Source organism: Canis lupus, chromosome 32 (genome assembly GCF_048164855.1).
Source record: "Canis lupus baileyi chromosome 32, mCanLup2.hap1, whole genome shotgun sequence".
In the NCBI taxonomy this organism is placed as follows: Eukaryota; Metazoa; Chordata; class Mammalia; order Carnivora; family Canidae; genus Canis; species Canis lupus.
In genome coordinates, this window is record NC_132869.1 from 4,224,607 (window position 1) to 4,249,080 (window position 24,474).

At 39.1% G+C, this 24,474-nt stretch overlaps 1 protein-coding gene and 1 long non-coding RNA gene across 6 annotated transcripts in view; one reads left to right on the forward strand and one right to left on the reverse strand.

Annotated features, from left to right (window-relative positions):
- LOC140622882 (uncharacterized) overlaps window positions 1–21,276 on the reverse strand; it is a 55,851-nt gene extending 34,575 nt beyond the window's left edge. The window contains exons 1-2 of the long non-coding RNA XR_012022557.1: window positions 20,421–21,276; window positions 4,852–5,006 (exon numbers count right to left, since the gene is read on the reverse strand). This is a non-coding gene — a long non-coding RNA (uncharacterized lncRNA). The remainder of the gene's footprint in view (window positions 1–4,851; window positions 5,007–20,420) is intronic.
- Window positions 1–24,474, forward strand: part of SLC12A6 (solute carrier family 12 member 6) — an 88,006-nt gene that overhangs the window by 57,215 nt on the left and 6,317 nt on the right. For 4 of the 5 annotated variants that reach the window (XM_072808642.1, XM_072808644.1, XM_072808643.1 and 1 more), the window contains 18 exons: window positions 1,168–1,265; window positions 3,178–3,309; window positions 5,522–5,668; window positions 6,975–7,029; window positions 8,205–8,335; window positions 9,236–9,477; window positions 10,569–10,783; window positions 11,581–11,739; window positions 11,917–12,015; window positions 12,223–12,280; window positions 15,733–15,907; window positions 16,228–16,346; window positions 17,552–17,650; window positions 19,561–19,680; window positions 20,470–20,574; window positions 20,974–21,142; window positions 23,333–23,528; window positions 24,125–24,294. In XM_072808642.1, the coding sequence (XP_072664743.1) occupies window positions 1,168–1,265; window positions 3,178–3,309; window positions 5,522–5,668; window positions 6,975–7,029; window positions 8,205–8,335; window positions 9,236–9,477; window positions 10,569–10,783; window positions 11,581–11,739; window positions 11,917–12,015; window positions 12,223–12,280; window positions 15,733–15,907; window positions 16,228–16,346; window positions 17,552–17,650; window positions 19,561–19,680; window positions 20,470–20,574; window positions 20,974–21,142; window positions 23,333–23,528; window positions 24,125–24,294 (2,489 nt within the window). The remainder of the gene's footprint in view (window positions 1–1,167; window positions 1,266–3,177; window positions 3,310–5,521; window positions 5,669–6,974; window positions 7,030–8,204; window positions 8,336–9,235; window positions 9,478–10,568; window positions 10,784–11,580; window positions 11,740–11,916; window positions 12,016–12,222; window positions 12,281–15,732; window positions 15,908–16,227; window positions 16,347–17,551; window positions 17,651–19,560; window positions 19,681–20,469; window positions 20,575–20,973; window positions 21,143–23,332; window positions 23,529–24,124; window positions 24,295–24,474) is intronic. The other variant, XM_072808646.1, reaches the window with a different exon arrangement.

The window sequence follows — 24,474 nt, forward strand, 5'->3', positions numbered from 1 at the left end:
TTTCAAAATATACTGGATATTTCACATAGTTACATTTCAGTTCAATGCAATAGCTATTTTTAGTGTTCACATCTACCCATTTTTTAGCTAATGAAGACCATCAGGTTGGCTCTTCTGTCCTTTGACAAGATCTAGTTATTTTGATAGCTTGTTGGCTATTTCCCAAACTTGTATTTAAGGTTATAAGACTTTGAATTAGTTTCTGTAGCTTTTTTTTTTTTTTTAATGATAGTCACACACAGAGAGAGAGAGGCAGAGACACAGGCAGAGGGAGAAGCAGGCTCCATGCACCAGGAGCCCTACGTGGGATTCGATCCCGAGTCTTCAGGATCACGCCCTGGGCCAAAAGCAGGTGCCAAACCACTGCGCCACCCAGGGATCCCTAGTTTCTGTAGCTTTTATATATTAGTATCTATTTCTTGAATACTTGAGGTGTTCTTAATGACATTTGAATAATTTTTTATTTTCTTTCTCTCCTGCAAGGCAATTATAATTATATATAATTCTTAGGCACAGCAAAGAACCAGAGCTAATAAGGAAGTATTCACACAGACTCTACTGCCTGAGGGAACCCAGTCTCTTTTTCTTTTTCTTTTTTTTTTTTTTTCTTCATAGCTGGTTCACCAAATTCTTGTAGGGTATCTCTTTTAACATTAAAAAAAAAAAAAGTGGCAAGGGTTTGTACAAAAATAGTGTTTGGTTACATGACCTGATGTCATTTTTCTTTTTTTTACCCAATGTCACATAAACGGTTGGACATACCTGGATGGAGGTAGAGGGTCTTACTGCCATTATCAATAGCAGTAGTATATAAAGTCTAAAGCAACACACTAAGAGCTCAATAAGTACTTCTTAAAAATTTTATTCTAGATTTGGGTGACTTTAAGAGTAGGGTCTTTATAGGCTAGAATCCTAAAAAAAAAAAATAGTGTTTCCAGAGGTCTTCATGCTGTTAAGCCTTCATATTATTTACCTGTTAGAGATTTATTTTTGTTCCTGTTCTAGAGTGAGCCACATTCTCTAAGCATGGCTCATTGAGTTCTCCCACTTTAAGATTAAAATATGAATATGGAAATGGATTCTGTTAATACAGAGGCAACATGAAGTTATTTTGTGCTGATATTTTAATACCAATGAGAAACTAATTTGATTTATTTTTTTTTCCAGATGATGGGCATAATAAGAAAGCTCGAAATGCTTATCTCAATAATTCCAATTATGAAGAAGGAGATGAATATTTTGATAGAAACTTGGCACTCTTTGAGGTAAAAATAGGAGAAAACTAGGATGGAGATTTCAGGAACAGAGATTTCAAGATAACTGTTTTCTATCCCATTTAGTTTTAAAGCAGTACAGGCTGGATAATTTTAAGAACTATTTGTTAAAATATAATACTTACTATAATTTGTCATTGTAGTTGATTTATTCTGTATAACTTAATTATCACGAATAAGTAGCCATTAAATCAGATTTCTTTTTTTTTTTTTTTTAAGATTTTATTTATTTATTCATGAGAGACACAGAGAAAGAGAGGCAGAGACACAGGCCAGAGGGAGAAGCAGGCTCCATGCAGGGAGCCCGACGCGGGACTGGATCCCAGGTCCCCAGGACCATGCCCTGGGCAGAAGGCAGCACTAAACCACTGAGCCACCTGGGCTGCCCTAAATCAGATTTCTATGATTGAGGACGAATGTTGACATCACAGGCATATGGAGAACCTTGCTGCTGAATTTAGCTAGGATTTAAATATTTGAATTGGAATTATCTATGAAGTATAAAATAGAGTATTTTTCAACTCTGTGCTTGGGAAGACTATCATTTATCTTATAACTACTAATCGAAAATCAGTGTAGGAAGTCGGCTGCCAGATTAAGAGGGCCTATGTTTTTTTTTTTTTTAATTATTTATTTATTTGAGAGAGAGCACAAAAGGGCAGGGAGATAGAGGGAGAGGGACAAACAGGCTTCCCACTGAACAGAGTCCAATGCAGGACTTGATCCCATGACCCCAGGATCATGACCTGAGCCAAAGGCACGTGCTTAACCTACTGAGCCACCAGGCACCCTGAGAGCCTATATGTCTTAACTGAGACCATAGGGACTCTGTTGGGGTCTATAGTCAGGTTGTTGAAAGGAGCCTGCTTTAGTCCAAGACTACTTTGTGTCTGGCTTTGGACATTGATGCATGTGAGTGCCAGTTCTCTCAGTGTATCTATTTTTTATTTTATTTTTATTTTTTAAAGATTTTATTTGGTGGCTCAGTTGGTTGAGCCTCTGCCTTCAACTCAGGTCATGATCCCAGGATCCTGGGGACAGAGCCCTGCATTGGGCTCCCTGCTCATTAGGGAGCCTGCTTTCCCATCTCCCTCTGCTGTTCTTCCTGTTTGTGTTCTTTCTCTCTCTCTCTCTCTCTCTCTCTCTCTCTGTCAAATAAATAAAATCTTAAAAAAAAAAAAAGATTTAATTATTTGAGAGAGAGAGCATGCACAAGCAGGGACAGTGGCAGATGGAGAGGGAGAAGCAGGCTCCCCACCAAGCAGGGAGCTGGACTCGGGGACTTGAGCCCAGAACCCTGGGATCATGACTCGAACCACCCAGGCACACCTCAGTGCATCTACTTTTTAAATGATATCTTCTTTCAGCTTTCTTCAAGAAAATATCAGAGGTGAATATTTAGTTCAGTCACAGAAGTTTTTTATTGAGCTTCCTGTGCTTGGTGTAATAAATAATAGCCATAGATGTTATTAGAATGTTAGTAGCTTAAGGGCACTTGGGTGGTTCATTTGGTTCAAGCATTTGACTCTTGATCTTAGCTCAGGTCTTAAGAATGTTAGTGGCCTAAAGAAAGAGGCACTGTAGTTAAAGGTAATATTATCAATGTTTTTTACAAGGATACAGCTGTCTAAAGGGGCCAGTGTGATTTTGCTTTTAATGTAAAGTTAAGCCATTAGAATGATAAAGCTTTTCACTTGAGAATTTTATAAGGATTTATGTAGCCCTGATTAAGTGTACATTTTAATGTGGGAGGAGAATAAAGCCTCATTTATAAATTTTCTTAAAATATTTACCTGTGAAGTATTTTCTCATTTGATTTGTAATTTTCTGGTACAGAGGTCACTTTGATGCTTATTTCCAGTGTTCTTTATTACTCATTTCTTCCATGTTTCTGGTTTTTTAGGAAGAAATGGACACCAGACCAAAGGTATCCTCTCTCCTCAACCGTATGGCCAATTATACTAATCTGACACAAGGAGCAAAAGAGCATGAGGAGGCAGAAAACATTACTGAAGGGAAAAAGAAGCCCACCAAGGTGAGGCTTTCAAATAACAAGGATAAATAAAAAGAGTCCCATATATAAGAAAGGAGGAAGTATCCAGGGTATCACTCTATGCTCAGTAACTGTTGAATGCTTGATACATGCCAGGCGCTGTTCTGGGCAGTGGGGGTCATAGCAGAAACACATGTAGTGTGCTGCTCTCATGCAGTCTGAAGTCTAGTATGAGGAGATCGTTGTTAAACTGAATATTACGTGTTGACAGCACTCTAACAAAAAATATAAGCAGGGATAGGTGATGAACATGGCATAACATATGCAAAGACTTGACATGGAATCATTTTGTTGTACACCAGGAACTAATGTAACATTGTGTGTTAACTTCAAAAGGCAGGGTAAAGACACTGAAACTGGCCAGCAAGAGAGCCAGAGCAGAGGAGGGGTCGAGAGATTGGTCAGGGAAGCCCTCGCTGACAGGGCCATATTTAAGCAGAGACCTAACCAGTGAGAGACATGGGCCACCCAGTTAGGAGAAGAGCATTCCAGGCAGATGGAGTGGCATTTCGGAAGAAGAGTGTCCACACCTGTCCACTGGTGCCGTCTCTGTTGTGAAGTGATTGGGTTTTTCAAATACTAAATTTCAGTTTTTCTCAAAATATGGAACACTATTACAAGTTAGCTTTCTGGTTCTTCAGGAATAAAGTGACCCTCAGATCTTCATTTTGCCAAATGCATTTACCAGCTACCATGAAGGATTATGCCAAATTCTGAAGGAATTCTATCAAATCATTATTCAATTTTTAAATGAAAAGGGAAAGCTAGGGGCCCATGGCTGACTCTGTTGGTGGAGCATGCGACTCTTGTACTCATGTACTATTGTGAGTTTGAGCCCCTCATTAGAGAGATTATTTAAAAATAAAATCTTTTTTTTTTAAGATTTTATTTATTTATTCATGAGAGACACAGGAGAGAGAGGCAGAGACAGCCAGAGAGAGAAGCAGGCTCCGTGTAAGGAGCCTGATGTGGGACTCGATCCCGGGTCTCCAGGATCACGCCCTGGGCTGAAGGCAGCGCTAAACTGCTAAGCCACTGGGGCTGCCCAAAAATAAAATCTTAAAGAGAAGGGAAAGCTAATAGCTTCAAGAACAGAACATTTTATTTATTTATTATTATTATTTTTTAAAGATTTGTTTTTTCATTCATGAAAAACACATAGGCAGAGACACAGGCAAAGGGAGAAGCAGACCCTGTGCAGGGAGCTCGACGTGGGACTCGATCCCAGGACCCCGGGATCATGTACTGAGCCAAGGAAGATGCCCAACCACTGAGCCACCCAGGCGTCCCAAACAAGAACATTTTAATTGTTGCGGGTACACTTAAAAGTTTGTGGTAAAATGCCCATGTAAAAACATATGGGGACCACTGTGGACTGTGGGCCACTGGGGTCGGTGAAGTATCTCAAGATGGCTGGGCGAAAACTTGCTCTAAAAACCACTGACTGGGTAGCTTTTGGGAGATCATACCTCGAAACCAAAAGGCCATTGCCAACTCCCTGAAATCCTGGAATGAGATGCTTACCTCCAGGTTGGCTACTCTTCGTGAGAAACCACCTGCTGTCGACTGGGCTTATTACAAGGCCATTGTGGCAAAGGCTGGCTTGGTAGATGACTTTGAGAAATTTAATGCCCTGAAGGTTCCTGTGCTAGAGGATAAATACACTGTCCAGGTGGATGCTGAGGAAAAAGAAGATGTGAAAAGCTGTGCTGAGTTTTTGTCTCTCTCAAAGGCCAGGATTGAAGAATATGAAAAAGCTAGAGAAAATGAAGAACATAATTCCATTTGATCAGATGACCATTGACCTGAATGAAATCTTCCCAGAAACCAAATTAGACAAGAAGTATCCCTATTGGCCTCACAAACCAATTGAAAATTTATAAACTTGAGTTGGGGAGAAAGCCCTGGCCCTCATAAACGTTGAACATTAAAAATAATGATATGGGGAAAAAAAATATGGGGACCTACGTAAAGTGAAAATGTAGAGCTCTATGAACATTAAAAAGTATGGTGATCAATGTTTATAAGATGGAGATTTTATATGTGCCTCTTTTAAGATATTGGTTATACTAATTACCTCTTTTGTAAATAATATGGTAATTAGGGAACAAGTTTTTATATACAAGTGAAGGGATAAAATCATCTCTTCTAGATGACTATATAATTTTTCTTTTGTCAACATATTTCTTTTCAGACCCCTCAAATGGGAACTTTCATGGGTGTCTACCTCCCATGCCTACAAAATATTTTTGGAGTGATCTTGTTTCTGCGCCTTACGTGGGTTGTGGGCACGGCTGGAGTTCTTCAGGCCTTTGCAATTGTCCTTATCTGCTGTTGCTGTGTAAGTCCCTATTTGGCTCCTAGAGGTCACCTGGAACATTGCAAGAGCTCAAGATTATTTGCAATGAACCTGTTTGAGAATAAAACAAAGAGTAGTAGGGAAAGACTCATGATCTCAACAGGAGAGATTATTTTGATATTAACATCTGAAGGATTTTCAGTTATTTAGTGTCTGTTCTTCGCTTCTTATGTATATGCATAATATATACTAGATATTAAAAAGGAAGACTTTTAAAGGAAGTGGAAGTATAGTCCTTGATTCACAGAATTCAGAATCCAAATCATTTGAGTTTGATAGCACCAAAGTTAGAAAATGATGTACTACACCAGTATGGTATTGAGGAACAAAACTGATTATTTTTTTGGGGTGAGGGATATTTGTTTTGTTTTGAAGCCAGATCTGTTACCCCTTCCCTAGAAATTCAGATGTAGTTTCCAGGTCTTCTCCCCACTGTACTGAGAACATTCTGATCTTACTGGAGTTTAAACTCCTCTTACCCACATATCCCAGCCACATCTATCAATTTTTTTATAAGTTAATAAAAATTATTTTTTATTCAACTGCTGACCTCTTTTATTACTATCATTATTATACCCTCCTTGTGCATTATGCCCAGCTGAGTGCTTTATAAAGCAGAGTAACCAAACATAGTTGTATCATTAATAACTTAAAATTAACAGTACTACCTGTTTCTTAGTCTTAAAACTTCAGGGCCATGTTTGGCTCCTTGATAACCTCACATCTATTCAGCTACCAAGGTCAATCAAGTCTCCCTCTGACCTCTTTTATATACAACCCTTCTTAATATTCCTATACTTGCCCTATAGCCCTTACTTTTCACTGAACTATAATAACCTAGTAACAAGTCACTCTGCCTTCACCTGCTCCCTGTCTGCAGTCCATTCTGTACTCTGCTACTACCAGGCAGTGTTGTCAAAATACAGTTTTTATTTGTTCAGAAGTCTTCAGTGACTCCCCTCCTTCCTTAATATTGTTCTTCTAATTGTAACTAGTCCTTAGTTTCCAGTCTGTTTTCCAAGCTAACTAGGAAACCAGGGTGAGATCAGTGGTTCCTACTAGCACCTAACCTACTGATTATGTTATAGAAGCATTTTAACAGAACACTCAAGATCGCAGTAATGTGACTAGTACAGTGAGTTGAACCACCATCATTTCATTTCCACACTCTTAGGTATGGTGGCCAACTCCATAAAAATAAGAAGAGCTAATTTTTCAAAAAGTGCTGTGAGGCACTTTAAATAGTACAGAATACAGTAACAGTCTTCTCCTCTCACTTCCTTTACAGACACTGTTGACTGCTATCTCCATGAGTGCCATTGCCACTAATGGAGTGGTGCCAGGTCAGTAGGCTAAGATTGGATTTCAGGGATTGTCAGTGACTATTGTGTATGTATGCTATAAAGTCAGAGGTGCAAACTTCCCAGGAATAGAATACTATTTAATCTGTTGGTCTGCTGTTCATACTATGTAACTTGAGAATAAATACTTTCTTTAAAAATCTATGTTCTAAACTAGGAGAACCCTCTTCACTGTTGATGGTAATATGAACTGGTGCAGCCACTTTGGAAAACAGTATGGAAGTACTTCAAAAAATTAAAAATAGAAATCTATACAATCTAGTAATTTCACTGCTGAGTATTTTCCTAAAGAAAATGAAAACAGTAGTTCAAAACCTTATATGAGCCCCTCTGTTTTTTTGCTGCATTATTTACAATAACAAAGTTATAGAAGAAACCCTAAGTGCCATCAGTAGATAAATAAATACAGAAGATGGGGAAGGACACGCACACACACACTCATCAGAATATTACTTAATCATAAAAGAGAACAAAATCTTGCCATTTGTGATGATACAGGTGGACCTAGAGATCCACTTTATGCAAGTGAACTGTCAGAGAAAGATACTATATGATTTTACTTATACATGAAATCCAAAAAATAAATAAATAAACAAACAGGAAAACAGACTCATAAATGTCGAAAACAAACTGATGGTTGCCAGAGAGGAGAGGAATTGGGGAATGGTTAAAATAGGTGAGAAGGAATAAGAGGTACAAACCTCTATTCATAAATAAGTCATGGGGATGAAAAGTACAGCGTAGGGAAGACATTCGGTAATATTGTAATTGTGTGTGGTAAAGACGGTAATTGCGCTTCCTGTGCTGTGCGTAGTATACAGAATCGTCAAATCACTATGTTGTACACTTGAACTAATACAACCTTTATTATGTCAACTATACGTCAATTCAAATAGGAAAAACTCTTATGTTCTAAACTGGAATCCTTAATTTGTATCACATTCCTAGCTTCTTTTAGTTAGAATATATTTTATTGAGTTAGTAAGATCTTCCACCGTAAAGGTTTTATCTTTCACTTCCCGTTAACAAATCTACTTTTTATCACATTCAGAGTTTTGAAAAACTTGAAACATTTATCCTTCTTATTTATGACTTGTTTACATTCTTCTTACTGATGTACTTTCTTTTTCCTGCTTACATTCTATTTTGTCTTTTAGCTGGAGGCTCATACTTTATGATTTCCCGGGCACTGGGCCCAGAGTTTGGTGGGGCTGTTGGCCTCTGCTTTTATCTCGGTACCACATTTGCAGCAGCCATGTATATCCTGGGTGCCATTGAAATTTTTCTGGTGAGTAATAGCTTAAGTGTGGTCAATGGTGTAGAGAAGATAGAGATTTGGATATCTTTTGTTGTTTGATAGCAAAACTTCTGAGAGATCCACTACAGAATCAGTCATGTGATTGTTAACCTGTTAACTGACATCCTATTGTGAATATAAGTCAGAAAGATAGTGAGTATCCTTTACCTGCCTGCTGCTTCCCTTACACCCATTCACCAACACCCTACCACTTCATCCAAGAAGCTAGCCTTATTTTATTTTATTTTATTTATTTATTTATTTATTTTTTTTTTTATGACAGAGAGTGAACTCAAGCAGGGGGAGGGGGAGAGGGAGAGGGAGAAGCAGGCTCCCACTGAGTATGGAACCCAATGCAGGGCTCACTCCCAGGACCCTGAGATCATAATCTGAGCTGAAGGTAGACACTTAACTGAGCCAAGCAGGCAACCCCAAGAAGTTAGTATTGAGGCAAGATTTGTACTAATAGGGAAAAAGTAAAAGGTTTTTCTTAAAAATCTTTTTTGATATCTTCAACTCAATGAAATAAAATGCTTTTCATTTCTTTATTCACTAGAATGTCTTTTTTTTTTTTTTACTGAATTTAAAATAGTCCTATGTAAGTAGGAATAATGAGGTGTAGGACTCAAGATAATCATTGTAATTATTTTATATGACACTTTGAATAAATTATTAATGCTTTTTTTGCTATTTCCATTTGGAAATGTAGGTATTCAGAATAGCATATAGACTTTAAAAAAAAGAAATGATATCCAATTTCTGTAGAAATTAGGTTAAGTCTCCACTCATTTTCTGTCTTTGCTTTCCTTTGGAAAACAGATGCAAACCACAACAGCCCTTTTACTTGATGACTTTGAAGTGATCTCATTTTCTACTTCTTTTGCTTAACAGGTATATATTGTCCCCCGAGCTGCCATCTTTCGTAGTGAAGATGCACTCAAGGAGTCAGCAGCCATGCTAAATAACATGCGCATCTATGGCACAGCCTTCTTGGTTCTCATGGTATTGGTGGTGTTCATCGGTGTACGCTATGTGAACAAGTTTGCCTCACTTTTCCTGGCCTGTGTCATTGTATCCATCTTGGCCATCTATGCTGGAGCCATCAAGTCTTCTTTTGCACCTCCACACTTCCCGTACGTATCTCACTGCCTGGCCATTATTATTGGGTAGTCATCAATAGTATCTGGTGATACAATCACTTCAGGTACAATTTCACACTCTCCCTGAGATTTCACTCATGGATAAGCTCAGTTAGCATTGAGGAAGGAAGCCTCCCAGCTTCCTGGGAGAGTGTTGATCCTCATTCTTATGTCCCAAGCATAGAACTGGCAGCTGTAACCATCATTTGGGTATAGATACTAGGTTTTTCTCAAAACTTCCTTATAATGAATGATTGTGCTTATTTGAACTATTATTCATGAAGAGCTTTACAGGTAGTATAGTTATTACCAGCAAGCCTTGTAAAGTACTTAAATGTTGGCTTCCTGTTATTAATAGAATATGAGGAGAGTCAAAGACACCTGAACTCCTACCTAAATATTTGTAATTAATTAAACTTTTTAATCTGTTGTTAATACCATAGTATACTTTCTAGTCATAAAGAGAACTAAATGTCACACTGTTGGCATGTATACCTCTATGTAGACATTAGATTATATATCATACGTGTGTGGTACATTGAAGTTTTTTGTTTTGTTTTTTTAAAGATTTTACCTATTTATTCATGAGAGACACAGAGAGAGAGGGGCAGAGACACAAGCCGAGGGAGAAGCAGGCTCTATGCAGGGAGCCCAATGTGGGACTTGATCCTGTAACTCCAGGATCCCACCCTGAGCCAAAGGCAGAGATGCTCAACCACTGAGCCACCCAGGGATCCCATAAATACAATCAAATTCTTCAGTTTGAATTCTGTCATTACCACCTACTTCTGGTATGACTCGGGCAGACTACTTAGTCTCCCTAAACCTCAGTTCCTCCACCCACAACATAGAAATACTAATGCGTATTTTCTGAGGTGACTATCAGGATTAAACTGCAGAAAATGTAAATAAGCCTCCATTTACAGAATGAGTCAATAAATATTAGTTCCTTTTGCATCCTCTTAGAGATGAGGTGGTTTTGTTTTGTTTTTCCATTATTAACCTAATTCTAACCTATCTTCTTTTTAAAATGTTTTCTTCTTGCTTCATTTTTCTTTGTTTTTCTTTGATTTGCTTTCACTTAGGGTCTGCATGCTGGGTAACCGCACCCTTTCATCAAGACACATTGATACTTGCTCCAAAACCAAGGAAATTAACAACATGACAGTACCTTCAAAATTATGGGGCTTCTTCTGTAACTCCAGTCAGTTTTTCAATGCTACCTGTGACGAATATTTTGTTCACAATAATGTCACTTCAATCCAGGGCATTCCTGGATTGGCTAGTGGTGTCATTACAGGTGAGTTAGGAAGCTTTTGAACAAGTTTTTAATTTTCTCAGGAAAACAGGCTTTTCAACCTTAGACTCTCCTATTATCCATGACATCTCACTGCCACAGTATCACTTCCCTCCCTAAGCTCACCACACAGCTCTTGATTCAGCATCTTCTGCTTTTCTGTTAGTGAACTTACACTTTTTCAGGACTCCCTTGCAGTGCTTTCTGCTAAAATTTCCCTCCTTTTGAAGCAGAGTTAAGCAAATAACTTTTTGAAGTAGGATAAAATGATAAACTATCCTGTAGAACTGCCAGTGTTCTCCCCACCGTGACAGCCAGAATGGCACTTTCAGTGTCACCACACCCACATGTGTGTTTTCCTCACTCAGCCCAATTTCTGAAACTCTTTGCTTAAGCGATTTCTGTCTTAAATGTTTGGTTCACAGATGTCTTTGCATGTAAGCAAGTTTACACTAACATGTTAGAAATAGCATTAATTACTAATTTTAAAAAATAGGCTTTGCAGGGCATTCATCTTTAATCTGCTTAAATTATACTAATTTGCATTAATAAATTTAACTGCATTTGTATGTACCAAATCATTTTGTCATATTACATTTGAATCAGATGAGAAAGAGCATTTGGTTTTTATTTATGTGTTCTTTATTGTGTGATACGTATGTGCTCGTGCAGGAACAAACATACCTTTAAAAAGTATATAAATGAGGAATATGATTTAGAATATTGTTTAGACAGAAAATTACCTAATTATCTTCTTTACAAACTTCTGTTGCTTATATGCTTTTTTCTTCCCACTGCAGAGAATCTTTGGAGTAATTACCTACCAAAGGGAGAAATAATTGAAAAGTCCTCAGCCAGATCTTCTGATGTCTTGGGCAACTTAAACCACGAGTATGTCCTTGTTGACATCACCACCTCTTTTACCCTTCTCGTGGGGATCTTCTTTCCCTCTGTCACAGGTAAGCAGAAGGGCTGTTGTCTATTTTAGAAATTATGAAACCCAGGGAGTGATTTTTCTTAGGAGACAAAATTATATTCTCAGGCTTTTCAGACTTGCTTCGAGTCTTTGGTATCAGTATGAATATCAAAGTATCCAGAACTAAGAAGTTATTACCTTCTTTTTTCCTTCTCTAAAGGTATCATGGCTGGATCAAATAGATCTGGAGATCTGAAGGATGCTCAGAAGTCTATTCCCATTGGCACTATACTTGCTATCCTGACCACCTCCTTTGTCTGTATCCTTTTCATGGCACATCTGTGGAATGAGGGTGATCAGTATTTTTATCCTGGTGGTAAAAATACCTGCTTTACCAGCTCACTTTTCACCAGAAAATCTACTCACCTCATCTCTAAAATTCAGAAAAGAGTTTAGCAACTCATTTTACTGACAGCTTTGTATCTCAGAGGGTTAGAGGCCAGTTCCTTGACTCTCAGTATGGTAGATTTAAGCAATGTTGTCCTTTTTGGTGCCTGTATTGAAGGTGTTGTTCTTAGAGACAAGTAAGTAGTTGATTTCTTTGTAACATTTATGTGTGTGGTGTGCCTTCCGTTGTATCTGATCATTCCACATTGCCCCAAGACACAAATTCAAAACCCAACTGAGGTATATGTCATGACTAACAATTAGGAAATATATGTATATGGTTCCCAAAATGTTTAGTGAATAATAAATGCCAGTTGTATTATTCTAAATAGGTGAGATGCAATGAGTATAGCATTCAGTAAAGTAGTGAATCTGTCTGCATAACAAAGGCTTCCGTACATTAAGAGCTGTTTGGAAACTAAGACGAAAAGTGAAAGAGAGAGGGTTAAAAAAACAAAAACTTTCAGGTGTCTCTAGCTTCTCCTCTATGAGACAGGGAAGTATGTATCTATCTAGCATCCTAAATAAAATCTTGAACTTTCTTCATTTCATTCATGAAGGCTGCTGGGTATTTATCCTTTCCTTTCACCTATGAGCAAAAAATATGTTTTTCTAAGAGATTCCTAGAAAAATCTTTCCCCTAAACTTGCCAGATTTGTTCCCATTTTCCCCATCTGGGGGAGTTACTAGCCTCACCATTTACCCTTTCTCAAAACAGAAACATGGGTGCCATCCTAGACTTTCTCCACCAGTTCCCTCATCTAGTTGGTCCCTAAGTCCTGGAATTTCCACCGTTCATTTTAATGATGAAAGTGTATGTGTTTTGTGTTTAGTTTCTTTCATTCAACACTGTGAAGTTCATCCTTTTTCGTCTTTCCACTATTCTTTATACCTATCCATTTGCACAGGCCTTGGGGATCTTTGGCCAAGATTATTGTAATTATCTCCCTTTCAGTTTTACCACCTTCCAGTCCTTCTTTCATGCTGCCCCCAGAGTGATTTCTGTACAACACAGAATTAGATCATACAAACCTTCCTGCTTCACAGCCTGCCAAAGCCCCTTGAAACCCATCACTTTGGTCTGGCCCTGTGTACCTTTTTCTCATGTCCTCTCCCATCATTCATTCCCTCATAAACTCCCTCTGCTCCAGCCATAACTAGAAGTTAAATAGGCAGACATGCATCTGTTTGTGCAGTTTGCTTTGTTCAGAGTGGGTAACTCCCACCCAGCAGACACACTGAGCCTCTAAGACCCTCTAAGGATCTTCTGTCCTGTGAGCTTTCCTACACTCACCCAGCAGAGATAACCACACACATCCCCCCTCGTTCAGCCAGTACAGTATTGCACTTACTACATTGTAGCTTTTTGTATCACTCTCCCTGACTAGATTTAATTTTTTTAGGACGGAATCCCCAGTAGATGCTATATATACATACTGTTGACAAAAAAAGAATAAGTAGCATGGCTTACTATGACTATACTATTGTCGCTGAAAATACATGGGTGTATAGAGCTTTGGTAAATTACACCCTTATATAAAAAGTATTCACAGTGTAAGCTACAGTAGCCCTTTGGAAGACTGTTGGTAATTATCTTCTAAAGTTGAGCATTCACGTACCTCATGACCTAGCAGTTCCAGTGCTAGGTAGATCCAACAGAAATGCATGCACGTGTGCATTAAGAATAATACACAACAATTCTCACAGCAGTGTTATTATTAATAGTCAAATATGGATATAGTCCAAATGTTCATCAGTAGTGGAATGGATAAATTATGTATTCATGCATTGAAAAGCCATAGAGCAATGAAAATAAACGAACCACAGCTATAAAAAGAAAAAGGATGAATTTCACATTGTTGAGTGAAAGAAACCAAACACAAAACACATATACTGTGTTTCATTTATTTAAAGTTTAAAAACAAAGGGTGCCTGGGTGGCTCAGTCAGTTAAGCAGCTGGCTTGGGCTCAGGTCCTGGGATGGAGCCCCACCCACATCAGGCTACCTGCTCAGCAAGGAGCCTGCTTCTGCCCCTCTCCCACCTCACACAGGCTTGCTCGCTCTCTTTCTCTGTCTTAAATACAATCTTAAAAAAAAAAAAAAGTTTAGAAATAGGTAAAACTACATAGCATTAAAAAGATGGGGGTACAAAAGGACTAGTGATAGCAAGTGGGTATATAAGACTTTTGGGTGATGGAAGTGTTCTATTTCTTGACTAGAGAGTAGCTGTGTGGATGTTTTGTGAAAATTTATTGGAATATACGTGGGGTTTTTGTGCGTGATAATAAAAATGGTTAAAACCATAAATAATTAATGAGATGCCATGTTTTACTCATCAAATTAGCATTGACTTTTAAGTTTTTAATACTCGAAGCTGGTGTGAAATATATATGTGCTCTAAGACTTAAACCTTCATATACTTCCAGTGAAAATAAAATTTATTATGACCTTTATGGAAAGCAGTTTGGTAGTGATTTTGAAATATTTTAAGACATGGATCCTTTTGGGCACCTAGGTGGCTTAGTTGGTTAAACGTCTGCCTTCAGCTCAGGTTGTGATCCCAGGGTTCTGGGAGTGAGCCCCACTTGGGGCTCCCTGCTCAGCTGGGAGCCTGTTTCTCGCCCTGCCTCTCCCCTGCCTGCTGCTCCCCTTGCTTGTGCGCTCGCTTGCGCGCTCTCTCTCTCTCTCTCTCTCTCTCTCTCTGTCAAGTAAGTAAATCTTAAAAAAAAAAAATATATATATATATATGTATATATATATATAGATAGATAGATGATTTTTATTGCAGCTATTGCCTCTTAGGAATATGCCATAAAGAAAAAAATCTGAAGTATGAATATAGATATGTGCGTTAAGGATGCTGATCACAGGAGCACTGCTCCTGCGTGGGTCATTCAGACGTCTGCCTTCAGCTCAGGTCATGATGTCAGGCTCCTGTGATGGAGCCCCAAGTCAGGCTCCCCGCTCAGCAGGGAGTCTGCTTCTCCTTTCAACCCCCCACCTCACTCATACACACTTTCTCTTAAATAGAATTAAAAAAAAAAAAAAAGATGTTAATCACAGTATTTTTCACAGTACAAAATCGACGCTAGAAGAATGGATTATATAAATGATGCAATGTTACTAAAGCCATTAAATTTTTTATTCATGAAGAATTTTTCATGACAGAAAAATGCTTCTAAGTTAAAAAGAATATGGAATTATAGGGGTAGTGTGATCTCATCTAGGTTTTAAAAAAACATAGTAAATAGACTAAAATGTGCAAAGCATGCTAAATGCTGCCAGCTACTATATGGATTTCCTCCCTCCTTTTTATATATTTTTTTTCCAATTTTTCTGTAAAGAACACGATATTTTGAGGGCAAAAGCCTTAATTGAAGCTTGGCTTTATTCTCTTGGTCCTACAAGTTATTTTTTCTTAATATAGATTAACAATGTCTTTTGATCAAATCTGCTTACCTTTATGTTACTATTCATGTCTGTCTTAATTTTAATTCTCTAAAAATTATAAATAGAAAAAATTAGGTGAATGTTTCTCTAGTTTTCTTAATCTGTAGTTAAATTTCCCCACTCTCATTCCTTTCCCAGGTTTGGGGATGCTGTGAAAGGTAATCTGGTGGTGGGTACCTTATCTTGGCCATCACCATGGGTGATCGTTATTGGCTCCTTCTTCTCCACATGTGGGGCTGGACTTCAGAGCCTCACGGGTGCACCAAGGCTGCTACAGGCTATAGCAAAGGATAACATCATACCCTTCCTGAGGGTGAGTGACCCTCTCCCATACCTTATTGCCTTTTTCTCAGATTTTAGGAGAAACAGTGTGGTCTTCATAGGCTTAGGAATTACCAGATCAGAAAAAAAAAAAAAAAAAAAAAAAGGAATTACCAGATCATATAATGTGAAGACAGGTGGATTTTTAGTACAAGACCTTCCCTATGAGGGAAGAGTTTATATGTAAGCGGGGTAGAGGTATTTAACAGCACAGTTGTATCCTGTGCTGTGTCTGAAACTGTAGCAGCGAGGGGAGCATTGACTCAGACACTCCCCACACACCTGTGACTAATATATCCCTTCTCTGTACAGGTTTTTGGTCACAGCAAAGCCAATGGGGAACCTACCTGGGCTTTACTTCTAACTGCTGCCATTGCAGAGCTGGGGATTCTTATCGCCTCCCTGGACCTTGTGGCCCCAATTCTTTCTATGTAAGAGCCAGTTCTTCTCTTCACTGTTTCTTGCTTTTGTGATATGTACTACACGTTAATTTCCCTCAGGCATATAATAGTAGTGATAACAGAGTAAGCCAAGTACAGGTGTAACTTCACCTAAATAATACATATTCCAAAGAAGTTTCAAGTAAGGCTGACTTTTATAATTTTATGGTTTCTTCCTACCTGTATAGCTTCAGAAGTTCTTTGCCTTCATTTCTGATTCATTATCAATTGGTTATAGCTTTCACCGCTGCTGTTAGCTTTGATCCTTCAACTGACATAGTGATGACTTAATATCTACCTGGCACTGGGCAGCATGTTAGGAATATAAAGATGAATAACACAACCCTAAGGAACCGATGATAAAGAGATTAGTGGTCCTTGTGCAGTGTGATGAGAACTGTGGTAAAGGTGAATGCTACCGTGAAAGCTCTAAGGGGAGGCACCTAAGTGGACTGAGACTCGGGAAAGGTTCTCTGGATAAAGAGACACTTGCATCTTGAAGGAGGACATTATTTACCAATCAACAAAAGAGTGAGAAGTCCCAGACACTGAATGTGGGTAAAGGAATTGAGGAATGAAACGATGCAGCACATCTGAGAATTGAAAGTAGTTTGGCTTTGATGGGAGGGTGCCTGTTTGGGGGTAGCCAGGCAGAGACTTAGGTAGAACCAGGTCACAAAAGACCTAGAACTTTTACCTGGTGGTAGCGAGTGATCCTTTGAGAATGGAATGATCATATTTATGTTTTAGAGTAATCTGGTATAAAAGGTAAGTGAGAAGGAGGCTAAAATTGAGCTGGGAATGCCAACTGGAAGCTTATTTAATCCAGCAAGGAAAAAATGAGATCCTGAAGTAAGGTAATATAGTAATAGAGATGGAAAGGAGGGGAAAAGTTTAAAAATTTGTGAATGGGTAGAATCCATAGGACTTGATAAGTCAATTTGGAACAAGGATGAGTAACAAAGAGGAAACTGGGATTATCCCAAGAACAACTAGATAAAGAGTAGTTGTGTTTTTCGCTGAGAGAGAACATAGGAGAAGGAGCAAGGTGTGGGGAGAAGTTAAGTTTCTCTGCATCCTAGTCTGAATCAAACGCTAGTGGGCTGCACCAGAGGCTTAAATACAACAAGGTCTATTTAAAATAGCCCTTGGGAGAGTCATTTTACAGTGCCTCTTAACTTCTTTGATTCCACCAGGTTTTTCCTCATGTGTTACCTCTTTGTGAACTTGGCATGTGCTCTGCAAACATTACTTCGAACACCCAACTGGAGACCTCGGTTCCGCTACTACCACTGGTAAGTCTGCCCTTTTTCTTCTTCTTCCCCACGTTTTAACTAGAAAACGAGGAGAGTCTGGGTGGTCAACACAGTTTTTCTTGGCCAGCCATTCCATACTGCCTATTTCAACATCCAGTGATTCCCTGAATTTCCACCATCTTATGTGTTTTTTCATAGGTCACTTTATAATTTATAACACCCACTTAGAATAAAGATCAAAACTATGAAATAAATATTTCCAGCCTGCTGCATTTTTCCAGGTTAAACCAACCTACCCTTTGCATATCTATTTTCCCATTTCTCTCTTAGCTAAGCACTGAATTTCATCAATTTTCTGTCTTTATCCTCATCAGTTTTCATTCTCAAACTGTCTTCTTAAGTTTCATTTAGCAGGTAAGAGTGTGAGCTATGGGGTCAGATGACCTTAGCTCAGTGTCTGCTCTACTATTTCCTAGCTTTGTAACTTTTAACAAAGCACATAACCACATAAAATCTAATTTTATTCATTTGTAAAATGGACTGATAGTATTACCTGTCTCATGGGATTTCTTTGAGATGATCTGAAGTGCTCAGCACAGTGCCAGGGACGTAGTAAAGCTCTCAGTGAAACTTTGCTGCATTTGCTGCTGCTGCTTTCAAGTCTCCCCAGTCCTAAGGGGGTCATCAAGCTTTTAGCTGCCATCCTATCTCCTCATTTCTTTTCTATCATAGCTAAAGGTTCCTTAGTATGTCCTGTTGCTACATTCCTCTTTGCTAACTTTCTCCTTGACCCTTTCCTGGCTTCACTTTCCAATGATGAGCAGTAGTGTGAGCTTTATAAAGTGGCAAAAATTTGGATCCTCACTGATTTTATCACCTCTAATCCTCTTTCTAATTTTAACCTTAATTAAACATCCACTGTGAACTTTGTTGTGTTACTATTTTGCTTTTATTACCTTTTCCCTTTCTCCTTCTCCTATGTTTTTATTAGATCCTAATTTTCTCCATATTAACAACTCTCCTGTTCACTCTTTGAAATTCATCATAGAGCTAAGAAGTTCATTCTGTACACAGAAGATCTTCAGTAAGCATGATTGTCTACCTAACCTATTTGATCATCAAAACAAGCATTTCATGATTCTCTGCCAAGTTTCTTTCTTTTTTTTTTTTTTTTGTTTTTTTTTTTTTAGAGGGAGACAGGGGGGAGAAGATGAGCCAAGGGGAGGGGGCAAAGGGAGAGGGAAAGGCTCTTAAGCAGACTCCACACTTAGCACTGAGCCCAAAGCAGGGCTCGATTCCAGGACCCTGAGATCATGACCTGAGCCAAAATCAAGAGTCAGATGCTTACCCACTGAGCCACCAGGTGCCTCTCTGCCAGGTTTCTTTTATGTAAAGTAGAGAAACTAATGGCAGATTTTCTTCAGTGGGTTCTGCATGTGTATGCTAATGAACATTCATAAGGTTTTTAGCAATATTTACATGAAATACTTTTTTTTAAAAGATCGTGTTAATAATTCTAACTACATGCCCCGTCCCTGCTTTGCCAAGTAGTTATTAATTCATTCACAACTGTAGATAACTTTTCGTTATATCCTACTCATTTATGTTTTTCCAGCAATGGGAAACATCAGGACAAAGGATGGTTTGGTTTGGGCCTCAGTGCAGATCTACTGACTGTTGCAGTCCATGATAAGACAACTATAAAAATTGAGAAAAAGCATTTAAAAACTTACAGCAACCTGACCATTGTCACAGTATCCAGGCAAATAGTAATTTTTCTAATAATTCATCTTTATTGCATTTACAATATAAATTTTATAGTCTGTAATATATTGGAATTTAAAATATAATAACAACCCCTCATCAGTTTAAGAAGCACCTCCAGCCCAGGTTTCCTTTTTAGCTGCTTAGAAAAACACTTGTTTGTGTTTTTGTTTTTAATTTTTTAGGGCCCTCTCTTTCATGGGAATGAGTATCTGTCTGGCCCTGATGTTCATTTCTTCCTGGTATTATGCCATTGTAGCCATGGTAATAGCTGGTATGATCTACAAGTACATTGAGTACCAAGGGTGAGTCTGTGGCTTCGACCGTGATTACTGCTAAAGGTATCAAAACTGACTAGTTTGGGTAGAGTCGGCCCAGAGAAAATTGCATGAAGGATCCAGGTAACCTCATATATAGATAATATAACTAAATTTTATATCTCCAATTCTTTAGCCATCTGACAGACACAAGCATACAGAATCAACAGGGGGAACCTACTGAGAAAGTGTGAACAGATCAGTGAAACAAATAACTAAAAGAACATGTCAAAAAATGATGAGTATTAAAGCACAAATACAAGTATTCTTGCTTTTGTCTTCAGTCTAGGTATTATCTCTGAAATGAAAAAGAAATTAATCCTGAATAACTTTGTAACAACTAAGACTTCAGTAACAACTTGCAAAAATTAGGAATAAATAGCACTGATTCAGAAGATTACATTGAGTTTTGCTTTCTCCTCATTATTCTCAAAATTTAAATTAAACTTTGAGTCTGTATAATTTCCTTCTCCAGATTGCTATTTTACATTACTGCCTTTAAATAGTTACATAGGCCAAATGAGTGATGCTTCCAGTCCTTATCTGAATTGTTTAGTGTGCAGTGTAGTCCATTGATGAAGGGCAGTGTGGGTCTACTTCCTCTGGGTTTATGATGTTAATAAAGAGCATTATATGAACAATTAACCTGAGCTTTAATTTTCTACCTTGTGTATATGTTAGTTTTAGAGAAATAAAAAAAAAATAAACTTTGTGTTTTGAAATTGTACCTGCTGTGGTTTAAATCTGTCCCTGCTGTTTTCTCTTTTTTTCTCCCAGAGCAGAGAAAGAATGGGGGGATGGAATCCGTGGACTATCCCTCAGTGCAGCCCGGTTTGCTTTGCTTCGGCTCGAAGAAGGCCCTCCACACACTAAAAACTGGAGGTAAAGAAATCAAGAGAGCTTAGTGGTGTGGTGCTTGGCACATGGTTAACACACAGAATGGTGTGTTTCAATGATTACAGGATAAGGAATTCAAGCAGCTTGAGGAATTGGTATAATGCACCTGTTTTGAATGATTCCAAATCCTTCATACTTTCTTCATGGGATATTTGATCTAGACTTCTACCATTTTTATTGTTCCTTGCAAAATGATCAATTTGTGGTAATACTGTGAGGATTCAAGTAAACATACACCCTCATCCTGTCGTTCCCTTTAATCTCTTCCTCCTGCCCAATTACATGTTTTATACAGATCTCCTGAATTAAAAGGTAGAATTGACATTCTCTTCCCCAAACCCAAAGTGTTTTCTCTCTTCCACCCTCCTGCCAACATCTTTACAGGCCTCAGTTACTTGTGTTGCTGAAACTAGATGAAGATTTACATGTCAAGCATCCTCGCCTCCTCACCTTTGCCTCACAGCTTAAAGCTGGAAAGGGTCTCACTATTGTGGGTTCTGTCATTGTGGGGAACTTTCTGGAGAACTACGGGGAAGCATTAGCTGCTGAGCAGGTAAGAGCCAAGGCTTATTGACTTAGTGGAATTTAGCATATGGCTTTGTGATGTTAAGTTGTAAGATGCGGTGTTTCTCAGTTAATCCCTTTCCTTAGTGATCTAGGAGGTTACCTTTGTAGAGCTTATTAGTTCACGCTTTTTTTTTTTTTCTTTAAGATCTTATTTACTCATGAGAGACACACACAGAGAGGCAGAGACACAGGCAGAGGGAGAAGCAGGCTCCCACAGGTGGGGAGCCTGATGTGGGACTCGATCCCAGAACTTTGGGGTCACGCCCTGAGCCAAAGGCAGACGCTCAACCCCTGAGCCACCCAGGCGTCCCTAGTTTAGACTTTTGAACAATCATATTCTCCCTAATAATAGGATGGACCAGAAGTAAGTTAGTTATTTTTTCCATTTAAAAAACATTACTAGGGCAGCCCAGGTGGCTCAGCGGTTTAGCGCCGCCTTCAGCCCGGGTTGTGATCCTGGAGACCCTGGATCAAGTCCCGCGTCTGGCTCCCTGCATGGAGCCTGCTTCTCCCTCTGTCTGTGTCTCTGCCTCTCTCTCTCCTGCTCTGTGTCTCTCATGAATAAATAAATAAAATCTTAAAAAAAAAAAAAAAAAGCATTACTAAACTTTCAAGATTGTCAAGGCTAAGTACTGCTTCCAGACTCTAAACATCGACTGAGGCCTCAGAAAAGTCATGCAAATAAGTCTGTCTCTTGAAGTATGGAGATGGTTCTGCTCAATCTGGTGACAACGAGGAGCTTTCCTTTGTCCTTGTCTACACTGGTATCATGAGCAAGATTCTTTCGCTTTACTTCTGATTAACTTGCCAAGTATAAGTTCTCCCTAAAAAAGAAAGTTTTCGGGGATCCCTGGGCGGCTCAGAGGTTTGGCGCCTGCCTTTGGCCCAGGGTGTGATCCTGGAGTCCTGGGATCGAGTCCCGTGTTGGGCTCCCGGCATGGGGCCTGCTTCTCCCTCTGCCTGTGTCTCTGCCTCTCTCTCTCTCTCTCTCATAAATAAATAAATAATTTTTTTTTTAAGTTTTCTTTTTTTTTTTTTTTTGATGTGGGACTCGATCCTGGGACTCCAGGATCACACCCTGAACCAAAGGCAGACATTCAACGGCTGAGCCACCTAGGCATCCCTGTTTTCATTCTCATTCTTATTATAAATGATAAAACCAAACCTGTTGCTTAGAGAAATGTATAATTACATTTCAAAAATTTTACTGGGTTTCATTTTAGAATACTTTGAAGCCCTAAAAACTAAAAATGCTAAAGAAACAGTCTAAGATGATGGTAAAAACAAATAAAAAGCACAGGATTGGAAATCAAGAGACCTTGCTTATTGTACTGATTTAATCTGTGCCTTTAGGATAGAAAATCCTATCCTCTTTCTACACCATCATTCCCTTCATCTTTCCACCAAGAGAGTGGAGTAAGAGTAACATGAACTGTTACCTCCAAAATGGCTTGAGTAAATAATAGCAAAGCAAGGACAAGGGTCATCAGTAGTCCCCATTAAAATATTTAAAAAGATGGAAATAAAAGAAACGAAGAGGGACGCCTGGGTGGCTCAGCGGTTGAGCATCTGCCTTCAGCTCATGGCGTGATCCTGGGGTCCCGGGATCGAGTCCCACATTGGGTTCCCTGCATGGAGCCTGCTTCTCCCTCTGCCTGTGTCTCTGCCTCTCTCTCTCTCCCTCTGTGTGTGTGTCTCTAATGAATAAATAAATAAAATCTTAAAAAAAAAAAAAAGAAAGAAAGAAATGAAGAAAAAAAAAAAAAAACCCTGAGAAAATTCTTAAGAGAAAGCAAATCCTCAGATTGAATTTCTAGTATTATGAGTCAGGGCATCGCGGCAATTGAGGAAGGAAGAAGACCATGCTCACACTCGCCCTGGTCAGTTAAGAAGGAAGATTGAATAGTCATTTTGTGAAGAGCCCTGTTCTTGATTTGTTTGGTAGGCTACAAAGAAGGAAAGGCAGAGGGAACCCATGTGGTCAACCAGCAGGTCTCTTGAGAGTAAAAATGTCAAAGGATAATTAGATTGCACTGGGTTAATTTTAACTTTTTGGACTCTTTAAGGGATACAGTCTTATGCAGAGTTTGGAAAAAGGCGGGGAACATAATAAGGAGGGGTGATAGGCTGAAAGTTTCAGGGTGAAGCAGTTCCACATTAAGGTTCTCTTTTTCAGACTATAAAGCATCTCATGGAGGCAGAGAAGGTGAAGGGCTTCTGCCAGCTGGTGGTGGCGGCCAAGCTGAGGGAGGGCATTTCCCACCTCATCCAGTCCTGTGGCCTTGGAGGCATGAAGCACAACACGGTGGTGATGGGGTGGCCCAATGGCTGGCGCCAGAGTGAAGATGCTCGAGCGTGGAAGACTTTCATTGGTACCAGATGCTCTGCATTTTATCCTGAGGGCCCAAATCAGGGCTACCGTTAAATCGTTAAATCTCCGTTACCTTAACTTCACCCAGTAGCCTCTAAGGTAGAAGCCCGTGACATTGCTGCACCACAGTGCCATGAGGGCACTTAAGTAACTGCTAACATTAATATCCTTATTCTCCTCACCCCCTCCAGCCTTGTATGATGTTCATAAGGTATCTCTGTCAAGTATCATGCTAGGCATTATCTCTGAAAATTGCCGTCTTTTCATCTGTGATCTGCCACATTGACGTTCTCATGAGAATTGGAAGGATTGTCTTCCATCACAATCTACAGAATTCACATATCCCCTCAGAATACAGTGGTCAGAATATATCTAGTAAATCATGGTTCTGAATCTAATGCTGTTGCTGTTAGTCGGATTCTTCTTAATGATGGCTGCCACCTGATAAGGCATATAAACCCACTGTGTAAACAGAATACCTTCTTACAGAGATGTTAAAAAGGGGGTGGGGGGTGTTATCTTGCTTTCCTGATGTGGTGAGGAGCAAGGCAAGCCTAAGGAGTCTTCCCTGTCTCTCCCGATCTCTGTTCTCCCCAGGCACAGTTCGAGTGACGACTGCTGCCCACCTGGCCCTGCTGGTGGCTAAAAACATCTCCTTCTTTCCCAGCAATGTGGAGCAGTTTTCTGAGGGCAACATTGATGTGTGGTGGATCGTGCATGATGGGGGCATGCTCATGTTATTACCGTTCCTACTGAAACAGCATAAGGTATTTCAGACACCTTTTGAAAAAAGTCTTTCTCCTTTAATATTTGTCCTGGTTCACTAGACAGATCCTCCTTCCTCTTTGATTCTACAGTGTTGGGGCATAGAAGAATTGGGGATTTTTCTAAGTTCCCCATGATCCTAGTTCCAATCTTAGAAGTTTTCTTTCTAGTGGTTACCTACC